The sequence below is a fragment of the Suricata suricatta genome, chromosome 3 (genome assembly GCF_006229205.1).
Source record: "Suricata suricatta isolate VVHF042 chromosome 3, meerkat_22Aug2017_6uvM2_HiC, whole genome shotgun sequence".
NCBI lineage: Eukaryota > Metazoa > Chordata > Mammalia > Carnivora > Herpestidae > Suricata > Suricata suricatta.
In genome coordinates, this window is record NC_043702.1 from 53227569 (window position 1) to 53243125 (window position 15557).

The 15557-nt window shown below is 39.6% G+C and overlaps 1 protein-coding gene across 1 annotated transcript in view; it reads left to right on the forward strand.

Annotated features, from left to right (window-relative positions):
• The window catches only part of PDE11A (phosphodiesterase 11A), a 350510-nt gene that overhangs the window by 184819 nt on the left and 150134 nt on the right, over positions 1–15557 (forward strand). Inside the window, exons 7-9 of the mRNA XM_029934333.1 lie at positions 10094–10169; positions 13294–13361; positions 14106–14198. Of these exons, the coding sequence (XP_029790193.1) occupies positions 10094–10169; positions 13294–13361; positions 14106–14198 (237 nt within the window). The remainder of the gene's footprint in view (positions 1–10093; positions 10170–13293; positions 13362–14105; positions 14199–15557) is intronic.

Sequence of the window (15557 nt, forward strand, 5' to 3'; positions counted from 1 at the left end):
CAAACTCACAAATGCTGCCCAAGGGTAGACAGCAAGAGAATGATCTTTATTTTGAAACCTCAGTTTTGAAACTGTTGGTCTTCCTTTTAATAGAAACTACAAAGGAATCTTTAATGTGATATAAAGCCCAGCCCAGGTGCTGCGGGAGCTCGCTGGGAAGGCTATGGGGCAAGTAATCATAGGTGTCCACCTGCTGGGTGTTCTCTCAGGGAATGGATTAAATATTTAATGGAGTTCCCTCCTTGTGAGGAGCAGAGCAACTAAGAGGGTGAGGGACAGTGATTATTTGCCTTCTGTCTGCCTGTTTGAGTTGACTCTCAGGAGTAGCGCCTGCTGTGCTTGACAGCGTGCATGATTTTAAGGCCAAACCCCTTGGTTTATGGGTGGAAATTTATGACAGAATGGTTATATAAGATACAGAGCCAGAACTAAATTTTTGAGTTTTAAATTCTGCCACCTTATGAAGATTGTGATAAGTTTATTCTGTTACAAGACTCTGTTATGTCCTCCATGAAAATAATGGAAGACAAAAATGCATATATACCTAATTATATTTATTTATAGAGGCTGAAGAAACACTCATGTTCATGGGTTATCATGTAGGTGGGCTTTGTAGTTTTCCCAGTCATTTGTTCCCTGGGAAGGGGGTACCCATGCTTGGTTCCTGAAAACATTGGACAGAATACTATGGATATTAATTTTCTATTGCCACATAACAAGTCAACACAAATTCAGCAGCTTAAAACAAACACCTACTTATCTCACAGCTTCTGCAGATGAGAAATCTGGGCATGACATAGCTGGTTTCTTTGCTCCAGGGTCTCATAAGGCTAAAATTAAGGTGTTGGTCAGGTGACATTCTCATTTGTATTCAAAGCTTATTCAGGCTGTTGGCAGAATTGAGTTCCCTGCAGATGCAGACTGAGGTTTCCATTTTCTTACTAGCTGCTGGTAAAAAAAAAAAAAAAAAAGAAATTGCTGTTAGGCACTGGCCATATGGCCTTTTCACAACATGGCAGCTCACTTGCTCAAAACCAATAGAAGAATCTTATCCCAGTTGGCTGTGAGAAGGCTTACATAATGTCAAGGGTGACTAACATAATCACAAGAGTGGCTGTCCCGTCACCTCTGCCACATAACATAACCTAATCAAGGAAGTGATCATGCTATCATATTTATAAGTCCTGCTCACACTCAAGTGGAGAGGATTATGCCAGATTTGTACAAAGTGGAAGGTGGCAGGTGGGAATCTTAGAGCCATCCTTAGAATTCTGCCTACCACACTATAATAATGACTAATATTACATCCACACAAAATATCTCTATCCCATAAGATCTTCCCTATGTCCTGATATGGAAAGATGTCCACAAGTAAAAAAAGCCACAGAGAAGTGTGTATAGAATAATGTATGGAATAATATATGTGGATATATACACAAACACACATATACACATATTTTTCAAGCAGATCTCTCAAACCTAACATGTCCAAAACAGAGCCCACAATCTTTTTTTTTTCCCAAGTCTACTCCTCTCTGTTTCCATCTCTATTAGGCAACGCAGTCCTTTCTGATGCCTATGACAAAAATTTTATAGGCATGATTGTTTCATATTGCACACCTAACTCATCAGGAAGCCCAACTGGCTCTATTTGCAAAATTTATCTAGAACCTGACAACTTCTCATCACTCAAATGCTGCTTCCCAGGTCCAAGCCACCCTCATCTCTGGACTATTTCATGGCCATCACCTCTTAATCTCTGCTTCTACTCTCCCCTCTGCACTGTGTTCTCATTACAATAGCCAGATAACAAGATGCTTTTGAATTTCAAGTCATAGCATATCAAAACTCTGCTCACAAACTCTTCAAAGTCTCCTTATGCCACTTGAGTAAAAAAGCTAAACTCACAATTCATTCAGATGTTTACAATGCCTTACACACTCTAGCACCTCATCATCTAGCCCCAACCCGGACTCCTGCTTCTCCGGCCACACTGGTCTTTTTTTATTTCTACAACATGCTGCTCATACACCTACCTCGGGGCTTTTGCACTGGCTAGTCCCTCATCTGAAATTCTCTTCCCCCAGTATCTGCATGGCTCTCATCCTCACTTCTTTAAAATCATCTTTCAAATGTTACCTGTTAATAAAGCCTGGCAGCCTTGATATTAAATCCCCTTCATCCTGCTCTATTTTTTTTTCTGTAATCCCTAACACCTCCTAATACATAATCTATTTCTGTATTTTTTTGTACTGTTTGCCATCTGTCTTCTCTCACTAGAATGTAAGCTCAATGAAGGTGAGAATTTTGTTGGTTTTGTTCACTGATGTCTCCCCAACAACTGGAACAATGTTTAGCACTTAATAGTCTTACTGTTAAGTGTTGTTGAACATTTTATCTGTTATTTATGAATATATAATATATTATTGAATATATCATAAATTGATGCATGACCATATTGTATATTTGTAGGAAAAGATCAGGAAGAACTTATACTAAACTGTTACTAGTTGGCCATATCTAGAGATGGTAAGATTAGAGCTTTTGATTTTATTTTTACTTAAAATTTCCCAAGGATTTGTATTATTTTTATAGTCAAAGTTATAAAGATATTTTAAAATTTTAGACCCTTTGTATCTTACGTGAAATTACATTTTGTCAGGCTATGGTGAGCCCTCTAAAAACTATAAACTATTACTCAAAACCAGAATTGAAATAACACAAGATCTAAGTAAATTAACTTGTCTTGTTGTGTCTTTAGGGAACTCAGATGATTATTTTCTATTGCCCTGGTCAGCATGGAGTGTTGCTTGGATTTTATCCTAAAACCCTTGTCTGAGAATGTTCCAACAGCATGTACATAAAGTGCATTTACGGATGACCTGCTGTTGTATCAGGTGGCTTCTTGGAGCGCATACTCTATTTACAAATATTGTCACCCTGAAACACTTATTCTGGTCTTGTTTTTAGCTGGCATTGTGCTTATGAATTCATCCCCCTATAATTAGTTGCACTGTAGTACATTATCTGTGAAGCTTCCTGCCCTTCTTTTCATACTAGATTCAAAAGAATACCTTAAAACAAATACACTAATGCACAACAAGCCATTATTTAGTCATTATTAAGATATAATATTCTATTGCTTAATTTAGTATTTCCTCCCATTTATATCATTATGGAGAGAATTTTCAGAGCCATTACTTGCAATGTTTGTCTTCTTCCTACATCAGGAATGAACAATTAGACCCAACATTTAAATAGAAAAGGTTTGGCAAAGGGGAGATGGCAGAAAATAACTAAAAAGTAGGGCACACCTTCTGCATGGATGGTTTGGTGGCATATGTATTTGTTACAAATTTAAGAGCAGTAGAAACCCATTGACACCCAGATCTCCTCTATGATGGAGGCTGATGCCCAGTTACACAGTTAAATCTAAGGTGTCATGACCCTAAGCCCATCATGCTTCAATCCCATGAGTTTTCCCATATGAAGTCCTTTCTCTGTTTTTGTTTTTGCTTTTTTTTCTTTTTCTTATTAAAGCCTATTGAAGACAACTCAATAATTCTTGCCCTTGTCATGTGGCACTTAAGGATAATGCGGCTCCAGGCTCTAAGATCCTTTGACTTAAAGCGTTAAAGCCCATTTACCTGTCAGATCTTCATAGCAAAGCACTCCCCCGATCTGAGATGCTGAGTGCTAGCCCAGCAGGACAGTTCATTGTCTATTCTCTATAATGCCTTATGGTCTATCAGCTCCACCGTTCTTACAAAGGGAAATGTGCAAAATTGAAACCATTAAGAGATAGAGCTCTGTGGATCTGCTGAAACACATTTGCTACCAATAATCTCTCAAGTGCTGATACTTAGTGTAAGCCAGTTTGAGATGCTTTCCTGGGAGTAGGGTTTGGTAGGGAAGCTTGGACAGTGGATATAAGAATTCCAAATGACCAGGAAGGCGAAAAGGTCAGGAGATTTACTAAGACTTGAATAAGGTACAGAAAGGGGTAGCTGTGCAAAGTCAAGACAAATAGGGGCCCCATGGTTCTAAGAGTGGAACAGACTTTGCTGCATAGGTGGTGAAGACAATGTCTCAGTTCTAAGCCCAAAGGTGAGTTGTTTTTTTAGGAGTACTTTTGTCTGAAATTTAAGGAGTCATTTGTAGGTATGTTCTAGAAGCCATTAGGACTGATCCTATGTACAGATAAAGTAGACAAAAAGAAACTGCCTCTCTACTGTTTCAAAATGAAAGGACTGACTTCAGAACATCTTCTCCCTTGGTTTGTCCTAATACCAGAATTTCTCACTGGTATATGGACATTTGAGGGATAAGGTATTGCTTTAGGTTAGTGTTAAGTTGTATGTATCTTTATAGGGAAAGGACGCACTTCAAATATTAAAGAATAGTGTTACATTATCACCGAATCATTTAACATTTCTTTGACCACCTCTGAGAGGCTGGAAAATGTAACAAGTGTGTTTTAATGGCTTTGAGTAGATCCATTACCTGGAAAAACCAAATCAGGACAGAGACTAAACAAAATTTTTAGGTATACAAATCTTTAATTGGAAAGAAATAGGCACTACCAGATAATATGTTTATTTTAACTGTAGCCTTCTAGAAAGGCTGCTTAATCTCATATGGTCTAACACGTGGAACGGTGGGGTATTTGGGGGCAGGTATTCCTCTCAGTATTAGTAATATTTACATTTGTAAGACATCTTACAAGTTTTGAAGCCCTTTCACACACATATTCTTATAACACAACTTGGAAAATAAGAAAAAGCACAAAGGAAAAAAGATGAGAATCAGCTCTAATACCAAAATCTGGAGATTGCCAATGTTGACATTTTGGTGTGCACGAGATAAATATCAATGACAACATTGAGACAAAGAGTTTTAGTGACGTGGTCAGGGTTGAGAGGCCAGTAAATATCTCTGAGCTCCATTGACTGATGTAATCTGGAGATCTGGGGTTATCTGATGAACAGAGATTCTTCCTTTCATACTTTCTTATCCCTCATCATCTTTGTTTGGGATTCATTCTTCAGATGTCTTATGTTCTTCTCCTTCAGCCCCTGCAGGGGATGATATATGCTCCTAGTTCTTCCCATTTCATATGGTTATGTAACTAACCTGAATTAGTTGAACTTTCCAGAAACAGCAGCATCACCACAGATAGATAAGTGAGGAGATTGCCTTAATGATCTTTTTTTTTAAATGTTTACTTATTTTTGAGAGAGACAGAGAGACAGAGTATGAGCAGGGGAGGGCAGAGAGGGAGGGACACACAATCTGAAGCAGGCTCCAGGCTCTGAGTTGTCAGCACAGGGCCTGATGCAGGGCTCGAACTCACAAACCATGAGATCATGACCTGAGCTGAAGTCGGGCGCTTAACCAACTGAGCCACCCAAGTGCCCCCTTATTAATCTTAAAATTGAAATTTCACGCTCGTTAGACTCTGCCACCCCCCCTCCCTATCTCCCATCTTGCTGGGCTCTTCAAGCATGCTGATCATTACTGCTCTCTCTTCCTTATTCTCATAGCCAGTTAGCTTCACTTCCTTCCCTCAGCGACCGTGGGAATGATTTAAAGACATTCTCGGGGCACCCAAGTGGCTCAGTGAGTGAGCATCTGACTTTGGCTCAGGTCATGATCTCATGGTTCCTGAGTTTGAGCCCTGCATTGGACTCACTGCTGTCAGCACGGAGCACACTTCCCATCCTTGTCTTTCTCTCTCTCTCTTTGCTCCTCCCTGACTTACCCACTCTCTCTCAAAAATAAATAAACATTTTTAAAAAACATTTTTTATTTATAGTTTATTGTCAAGTTGGTTTCCATATAACACCCAATGCTCTTCCCCACAAGTGCCCTCCTCCATGACCATAACCCCCCTTCCCCTTCCGCCCCCCCCTTCAGCCCCCAGTTTAAAAAGACACTTTGAACATCCTCCACTGCCTGGCCTCTCCTCTTGTGCTCAGCCCACGCAAGCCTCTGGCATTGGGTCAGTGCGGCTCTGCTCAGCGTGGCCTCCTTCTCCTCCAGAGCTAACCCCTTAGCTTCGGGTCCTTATCCCGTCCCTTCTCCCCGTGTGTTTGCCTTCAGTTATTCTGTGCTACTAAATCCAATAACTCATTTTCGGTGCTTATCCTGTTTGACTTTAAATTTGACACTAGTTTCCACTCTAGTTCTATTTAGAATAATAACATGTTCCTTTGTGGACAAGTAATTCGTTATCCAAAATTTAGAAAACAGAAACAGTAATTTAAAAACTCCCAAGGACAGGGGCGCCTGGGTGGCTCAGTCAGTTAAGTGTCCAACTCTGGGTTTCAGCTCAGGTCACAATCTCACAGCTTTGTGGGTTTGAGCCCCACATCAGACTCTGTGCTGGCAGTGCGGTGGGTGCTTTGGACTCTCTCTCGCCCTTTCCAGCTGCCCCTCCCCACTCATGCTGTCTCTGTCACTCTCAAAATAAATAAACTTAAAAATATTAAAAAAAATTAAAACTCCCAAAGACAGAATACTTTCACAATGTATACATATATCAAATCATCATGATGTATGCACTAAGCATGTTATAAATTTGTCAATTCTACCTCAGTAAAGCTGGGACAGGGGGAAGATCAGTAGTTACCAGAACTGAACAGGGATGGAGGAGAGAATGCATGGAACACAGAGGACTTGGGGGGCAGTGAAACTACTCTGGATGATGCAATAATGGTGGATACATGTCATGACCCCATTGTCACAACCCATAGAATGTACAGTGTCAGGGCGAACCCTAATGTAAACCAAGGGGTTGGGATGACAGTGACGTATCAGTGCGGGTCCATCGGTTGTAACACATGTGCTGGGGAGTGATGGGGCTCGTGAGGGATGTTGGGGCGCATGCGTGGGGGCAGGAGGTACATCAGAACTCTCTCTACCTGCATTCATCTTGCTGTGAACTGGAGACTGCTCTAAAAAGTAAAGATTACTTTAAAAATAAAGAAACAAAAACTCCCATAGGCAAACAGTTCAAAAGGAACTACTGTGGTTATAATTTTTCGAGGATTTTCCAATGTATACAGTAAGTGCTTGAACACCCACACCCACCCACACTCTTGTCACTTAATATGTTAAAATTTTCCATGTTAACAAATATTCTTCTATAGCATGATTTAAATTAGATGGATAATATTCCATCGTGTAGATGTGATATGGTTTACTTAACCGACTGCCTCTAGTTGAGTATTCAGGTTATTTCTAATATATCACTATCACCAGTAATGCTATGATTTACACCTTTGTATGTAAACTTTTGTGTGTAGCTATGATAATTACCATAAAATAAATTTCTAGGCATAGGAATTGCTCAAAGGGTATTTATACATTTTGGACTCTGGATACACATCAGTAAATCTGTTTCCAGAAAGGTGTAGCAATGTATTCACACATTAGAAATGCTACAAAGCCTGGAGGTTAGGAGTATGAGCTTTGAGTTCTTTTTCTATCCCTGTCACTGACCCTGCCTTCATCTTTCTGCCCAAAATATCATGTCCCAGTTTTCATCCCTTTTGTGTCTTCCTTGGACAAGTTCTTCCTTGACGATTTTATTCACTCATGGAACCAGAGGCTGATGATTGCAAGATAAGTCCCTAACCACCCTCCCCTCCCCCTGCCATCTCAATTATAACTTGAACTCAGGATCATTTCACTCAAACTTCCTGTATTCCCCACATGAAGAGACTCCAGTCACTCTGACTCACACCAGAAACTTCCATGTTATCCTCGGGAGGGACAGGAGAACACATAGTCTCAGCTCCCCTGAATAAAAACTTCTTTTGAGGAACTACAATAATTTTTGGTAAACAAAATTCTCACTTATTTCACTGGCAAACAGCCTACGGTTTGTATTTCTCCCCCATTAGCCTCTCAAGGTGTCCCTCTCCTGGTTTCTTTCACTCCGTGTTCCTTGTCTTCTTGCACCATGACCTTCCTCCTCAGCTGCTTCAGATCTCCTAGGAGAGGTTCGAGTGGGGCCACGGTGGTCCCAGAGCTGGCAGAGGCATTTGTGCCGTCTTCTCCACACCGGTTCAGGACTACCAACAGTTGTGTGTGACCCTCAACAAAACAGACCCACACATTCCAGTGCTGCTCTGGCCAGCCCGAGTCTGTTGCTTATGCCTCTCGGGCCTCTCGAAAACCGACTTCCTCTAGCATCGCTGTAATTTAGACTTTAGCCTTAGGGAGTGGAAGAAAGCCACTCTGTTTCTTTTGGAGGGTAACTTTGATGGATTTGTTTGTTATTGTCTGACTTCCTTTGAACCAGTCTCTCCACTTGCAAGGCAGATATCAGAGTCTTATCTGAAAGGGAGGATGTTAACAGTACCTACCTGTAAGGTTGTTTTAATAAGTATATGAGATAACGCATAAGACGGCGCTGAATAGGGTGCCTGACATGAAGCAAACACCCAGTAAACGTTAGCTAATCTTCGTCACTGCCATTACTGTCACTGAAGATCTACTTGTAAGGATCTAAAGCTGCTCCTGATTTCTCTAAACAGAGTCAGTTGCTGGTTTTTCTATTGTATTTTGAACATTCTTTACTTGGACACTGATTTTATCTTAACTGTTTCTATTTTTACTCTACATTGTGAGCTCCTCAAGCAACTGTTTAAATTCATTTTTATATCCTCAAAATTCAGCAATGTGTCTGGTGCATAGGAAGTGGTAAATAAATGACTCTTAATTCACATTATTCTCAAGAATCATTTCCAGTTTGATTGCAGATCTAAATGTGAAAGCTAAAACAATAAAGATTCTAGGAAAAGAATAAGAAAATATCTTCCTGAGCCAGGAGCAGAGGAAGATTTCTTGAACAAAACCAAAAAAGTACTTAAAAAAAAAGAAACTAACATATTGGTATCAAGAATAGAAGACATCTGGAAAATTATTTTCTCAGAGGAAAACCAAAACAATCCAAACATAAAATTTAGGTGTGTAAAATAACTTCTAATTTCAAATGTTTTAAATATGTAGCTCTACAATGAATATTTAAAATTATTAAAGTGCCTTTTTTAACCCCAATAACCATGATGTAATCTTGCCATCTTATTGTTTTTCCTACAGTATTGGGATGGCAGGTTGGCCTTTCTCACTAGAACTCGAGGTCATATGAACTCACCGGCACTCTTGTCAGTCTTTAGTAGCTCTGATCTAACAGTTCAGATATGGACCATTGGTTTTAATATTACATGGAGCTTATTACTGAATGATGTTTTTTGATCCTGGTTACTACACCTTCATATTTTAAATACATCATCTGACAACCTTTTAGAGTACAGAAAGATCTCTGAACCTCTACATTTATCATATATTTTTGCAACTTCAATTTTTGTATATGATTTTATACATAGTTAATTAGTGGTGTTAAAATTATAGAGTATTAAAAATAATTATACATATGGCAGCATTATAGGCTCAAAACATTTTTACTAATAGATATGCCCAATTGACCACTGGTTTAATTAAAATACTTTAAATACTCAGGGAAGAAACAGTTGCCAGAATTTTTGTCTGGTGGTATGATCATGATACATGATCAAGAGATTTACATTCAGGGGTGCCTGGGTGGCTCAGTTGGTTGAGCGTCCGGCCTTGACTCAGGCCATGATCTTACGGTTCGTGAGCCCCACGTTGAGCTCTGTGCTGACAGCTAGCTCAGAGCCTGGAGCCTATTTCGGATTCTGTATCTCCCTCTCTCTCTGACCCTCCCCTGCTTGTGCTGTCTCTCTCTGTCTTTCAAAAATAAATAAAAACCATTACCAAAAAAAAGAGTTGTATATCCAGTTGTCTATGGCTGCAGGGATTGGGGGAGGTAGTGTTGACATCGGGTCATTTCATTGATTCGTATTTGGTTGGGATTTGATCTCCTTGGGATGTTCATGTGATGTTTTAAATGAAAAAAGACAGGTAAGTGTATGCATTAAAAATTAGATTACAATGTACCTTTTTAAAAGTTATTTTAAAATGTCTATTATGAAGAGTGGTAAGCTGTAAGTCAAAAATGGGTAAATGATGCTTAATTTTAATTAACTATTTTCTTATATTCTAGGCTGACCAGATATCTGGTTTTCACATAAGATCTGTCCTCTGTGTTCCTATTTGGAATAGTAATCACCAAATAATTGGTAAGACATTACCTAAGGAGTACAAACTTATTTTATGAAGGCAAGTTTACTTTAGAATGCACCTTATCGTTTTTAACTGCTCTCCTCTTTTATACTTGATTTTACTGAAAAGACCAAGAATTGATATCTGCTCCCCTCTTTTATGTCCAGACTCATCAACCTATGTTTCGTTCTCTTGTGTAATCTCATAAGTGCAGACTCCTGATGAATCAACATTAATCAGAACAGTGAGCAAATATTTATTCTTTTCACCAAGGACCAATAATTTTGAAGTTAGAGGAGATCTCAGAAATCAACTAATAGAACTTTCTTATCTTTCCTTGTAGAAATTGAGGTGGAGGGTAAGGGTGGGGGGATCGTGCAAAGACCAGAGTAAAATCACAGAGTGAGTAGGTAGCAGAGTTGAAATTAAAAGTCAGGGCTCCTAACTCCTATACAGACTTTCCCATTACATCTTTATGTTTACATCTATGCTTTTACTCATGGAGTACATGCAAAGGAAAAGGAACATGTATGTAATTAAACAAAATTTTTAATGTTTATTTACTTTTGAGAGACAGAGTGCAAGTGGGGGAGGGTCAGAGAGAGAGGGAGACACAGAATCTGAAACAGGCTCCAGGCTCTGAGCTGTCAGCACAGAGCCCAACATGGGGCTTGAACTGACGAATGGTGAGATCATGACCTGAGTCAAAGTTGGACACTCAACTGACTGAGCCACCCAGGCGCCCCAAAAACATGCAGTTTTATACATATACCGAGTATACATCTTTCTGTCTGGATGATTCTGAAATAGGCTATACCTGACCTTGAATATGGAACTGTGGGCCAAAGGAGCTTCTAAGTTTTCTCTTCCTCCTTTTCTCCTCTCCCTCCCCTCAAAACCTCAGTCAGGAAAGTATCAAACCTAAGAAAGAAGTCAGTGGTTAAAGTAGAGAAGTCATAAAGAGTGGAGGCATTAGTTGAAATTACTGAAACACAATTTAAAACATGATTTTTTCTTAGGGGACTAGATAACTAGTGTGTCTGTTTGCCTCTCTTTGCTTCCCCCCAACATTGCCTGTTAAATTGAAAGACACTTCTACTTATCAATGAACTTAGTATTCTGTCAATATTGTCAAGACTTGAACTATAATAGAATTTTTTCATCAGTTTGCTTAATTTGCAGAAAAATATTGCTACATTAATGAATGTAAAGAATATTCTGAGATTTGGGAATTTGAGCCCTGAGGACAAGGCACTGAAATCTATCATGTATAGAGTTTTAAGTATATTTAAGTTTAAAGAGAAGAGAAAGTCCATAAGAAACACACACATGTTATTTGTTAATGTCCAATGGCAATCTCAAATCTAGTGCTAGCTTTAATTCCTTTCTTTTTCACTTTTATTTTTATTTTTTATTTATTATGAGGGTGGGTGGCAAGTGAGGAAAGGGCAGAGAGAGAGGAAGAGAGAGAATCTTAGGCAAGCTCTGAGCTGTCAGCATAGAGCCCGACTTGGGGCTCGAACTCACGAACTATGAGAACATGACCTGAGCCAAAATCAAGAGTCAGACGCTTAACGGATTGAGCCACCCTGGCACCCCAAAGCTTTCATTTGTAACAATAAACATCTGTTATTCTTTCAAAATTAAGACTGCAGTTTGTCTATTACATGCTAAAAGATACATGTTTCATTATATACATCTTCTAGCATATGATGACTTACCTCCCTAGTGGGAAGTTAGGTGTTTAAAAAAACACAAGCATGCTTTAAATTACAGCTGTTTTTCTTGTTTGTACTAAATGGGAACACAAGGGAATGTTTTTCAAGATTTTCCAGTTTTTCTGGTTAGAGTTGTATGTTTTGAGACATCTGGCACAATGCTGGAAATGAATTTTGGAAAGAGGAAGTGCACATAAATTAAGTTTGTTAGAACTGTGTGTACCCCATTGGTAGCAGACAGCAGAATTAAACTTGCTTTGAAAGTTAACTGTGTCCTAATCCCCAGCACTTCTTGAATGTTCACTCTCTGTGGAGCAATATGCTTTAAAACATCCCAAAGTTCTCATTTATTTTTTTATTTTAAAGTTTATTTAGGGGCGCCTGGGTGGCTCAGTCGGTTAAACATCTGACTTCAGCTCAGGTCTTGATCTCATGGTTCGTGGGTTCAAGCCCCGCGTCGGGCTCTGTGCTGACAGCTCGCTCAGAGCCTGGAGCCTGCTTCAGATTCTGTATCTCCCTCTCTCTCTGGCCCACCCCTGTTCCCACTGTATCTCTCTCTTTCAAAAATAAATTTAAAAACATTAAAAAAATTTATTTACCTTTTTTGGAGAGAGAGAGAGAGAGAAAGAATGAGTCGGGGAGTGGCAGAGAGGGAGGGGGAGAAAGAGAGAATCCCAAGCAGGTGCCCCACTATCAGCATGGAGCCTGACAAGGGGTTTGAACCCATGACCTGAGCCGAAGTCAGATGCCTCACCAACTGAGCCACTGAGGCAACCTCAAACATTATCTCGTTTAATCTTCATAACCCTCCAAGATAGTTAACATTTTAATCCCCACTTTACAGATGCAGAATTTTAGTGCTAAAAAAGTTAGGTAACTTGTCTCGTTCAAGGTCACAGACGTCGGTGGAGTTGAGATGTGAGCTGAGACAGTGTGACTCCAGAGCCTATGTTCTTAATCACTATGCCACACTGTCTCACTCAAGCACTGTGTTCCAGGGGATTGAAAAAAAAATATATATATATACACACACACACATGCACACACATGTGTATATGTACACACTTAATAATACTCGATTATGTATCTAATTGTATGTGTGTGTCTGTGTGTTTATGTCAGATAGATCAGAGTGAGTGTGCACAGTCATTTTGAAAAGCATTTTCAAGGAATCAAATTGATGCCTGGTAGAACTTCAGGCTTCACTGGGAGCCAGTTTGGATATCACAGCTTTGAAGAGAGACTGCATGGCTGTATACCTCAGACCCCTCTCTTACAGACGGCCGGCACTCGGGAGACCGGAGATGAACCTGAGTGTCCGAAGTCACCTAGGGGAGGGGTAGAGTCAGCTGGAGCTTATTACATTGTAGGGACCCAGTGAGCAGCGCTGAAACTGACCACAGAAACCAAACTCTTCCCACAGGAGTGGCTCAGGTGTTAAATAGACTTGATGGGAAAGCTTTTGATGACGCAGATCAACGGCTTTTTGAGGTAAGAAAGTAAGTTTGTGAGCCAAAGGTTAGAGCCGAGTCACCAATCGTCTCCTGGTTGCAGCTTGCCAAAATTTGTCAAAAGTTTATGTATAGTCGTGAGACCTTGAGCCAGCTCTGCCGGGGGTATGGCCATCACCTTCCTTGCATTTCCAAGCTTCCATTTATTCCCATCTGCCCCCTGGCTGGAAAGGTTGGCGTGGAACAGGCTTCCTTGTAAACTTTGCACCTGCAAAGTAGCCAACATGAAACCCCCCCCCCCCCGATTATTTTTCTCTAGCCAAAACTATCTCACAGCTTCTTTACTAACTGGTTCTAAATCTACCTTTTTTCTTTTCACATTTACCTCATGGATATGCTCACTTGGTTTCCTCATCAAAATATTTTATGCCCTAGCCACTAAAATGAGGTTGCTTTAGTTAAATGGAATGGAATTACTAAAATCAGCCCACGATCTAAATAAATTAAGAACACATTTGGTAAGACTGTAAGTATGTTTTTAAATTTACAGAGCCATTTCTTCACAATGACATTAAATTCATAATTTTTTTTCATGTGCAATGTGAGCTATAAAGTTGTTACATGACAATAGTAATTAAGAATTTTAATGTGCATATTTCCCCAAGGCCTACCTCTGTGTACAATAAAATTTCATTTTCAGACCCATTTCTGATGAGTCTAATTCATATTAGATTATGCCAGTGAGTTATTGCAATTTTTAATTAGTGGGTTTTCTCTTTCCTAGGCTTTTGTCATCTTCTGTGGCCTTGGCATCAACAACACAATTATGTATGATCAAGTGAAGAAGTCCTGGGCGAAACAGTCTGTGGCTCTTGACGTAAGTCAGTATTTATGTCCGAATCACATGCTAAAAAGCTCTCATTTTATAAGAGAAAAAAAAGCCCTTTTTATGGGGCTTCATCTCTCAATTTTTAATTATCTATTCATTGGGCTTTAATTATTTGAGAGTCATGGGTTTGTCTTTGATGAAAGCCAGAGACCCTCTCTTCCCAATGCTCATATGCTCACAATTTTGCATGCGATTTTAGGAAGTTCACAGATTCCTGGAAGGTCATCCATATACGTTGTACAGTTTCGATATAGATTTTATGTGTTAGGTTTGTTAAAAGGGATGATACAAAAATAATTTGTCAGAACTTTAAATGCGTTATGAACTTATTTTGAATATGTAGAGACGGTCTGGAAATACACTTCTCTTACCACAGAAGAAAAACCTCACCACAAAGACACGTGACCCAGGCGGGGCACGCTGCTCCCGCATCATCCAGCTCCCCTACCACACGCACACATCCCACCGGCACCTCCGACCTGTTCCCCAGGCCTGACCTGCGTCTCCTCTCAGACGGAGTTCTAAAACGATAATTCTCCCCTGAATCTCCTTGTTTTGACCCAAGACCTACTGTTTTCCCCAACTTCTGCTCCGTAGCCATTATCAAAGATTCTTTTTCTCTCTGTGAAATACTTATTAAGTAGGGCAGATAAAATATTGATAATACGTGACATTATTTGGAATACGGTAATATAATCCATGTGCAATCCTCAAAATATTCTGTGTAATAAGCGAGATATTGGTAGAAAGATAAAACAAAGGGAGAGGATAAGTAGGCAACACAGTGGTACCTGCAGTACTCTGATTTTAGGTTTAAAAGACCTAAAATTAGTCATTTACCTGTGTACTTTTCTACCCTTAATTAGACCATGAACCCTGGAAGCAGGGATTTTATCTTTTTTATAATCTTATTCCCAGTGCCTAGCAGGGCACTTAGCACCAAGAAGGCATTTATTTATTAAATGGTTTGGAAATAGAGGGAGGGAGGAAGGGAAAGAAAAAGAAAAGAATGGAAGAAAGGGATTCCTCTGCCCAATGAAAAGGATTTTGGGGGATTCTCCCTCTGAGTCCTGATTTGTTTATATGTAATATCTTTACAACAAGGAATAAAAATAATACCTGCAGGCTGAATTAATAAATAGCTGAACTGTGGATATGCAACCAATAAGATCACTATTAGAGCATTAGGTCTGTGGGCAGAAGTATTTTCACATCCCGGCTCCATCACGTCCCTCAAGTGTGAGAATTAAATGAGACGATACAGATTTTAATACTCCATCAATAAAATTACAGTAATAACCATAGTTGCTCTATTATTACTTGAAATAATGTGTTTGTTACCAAGAA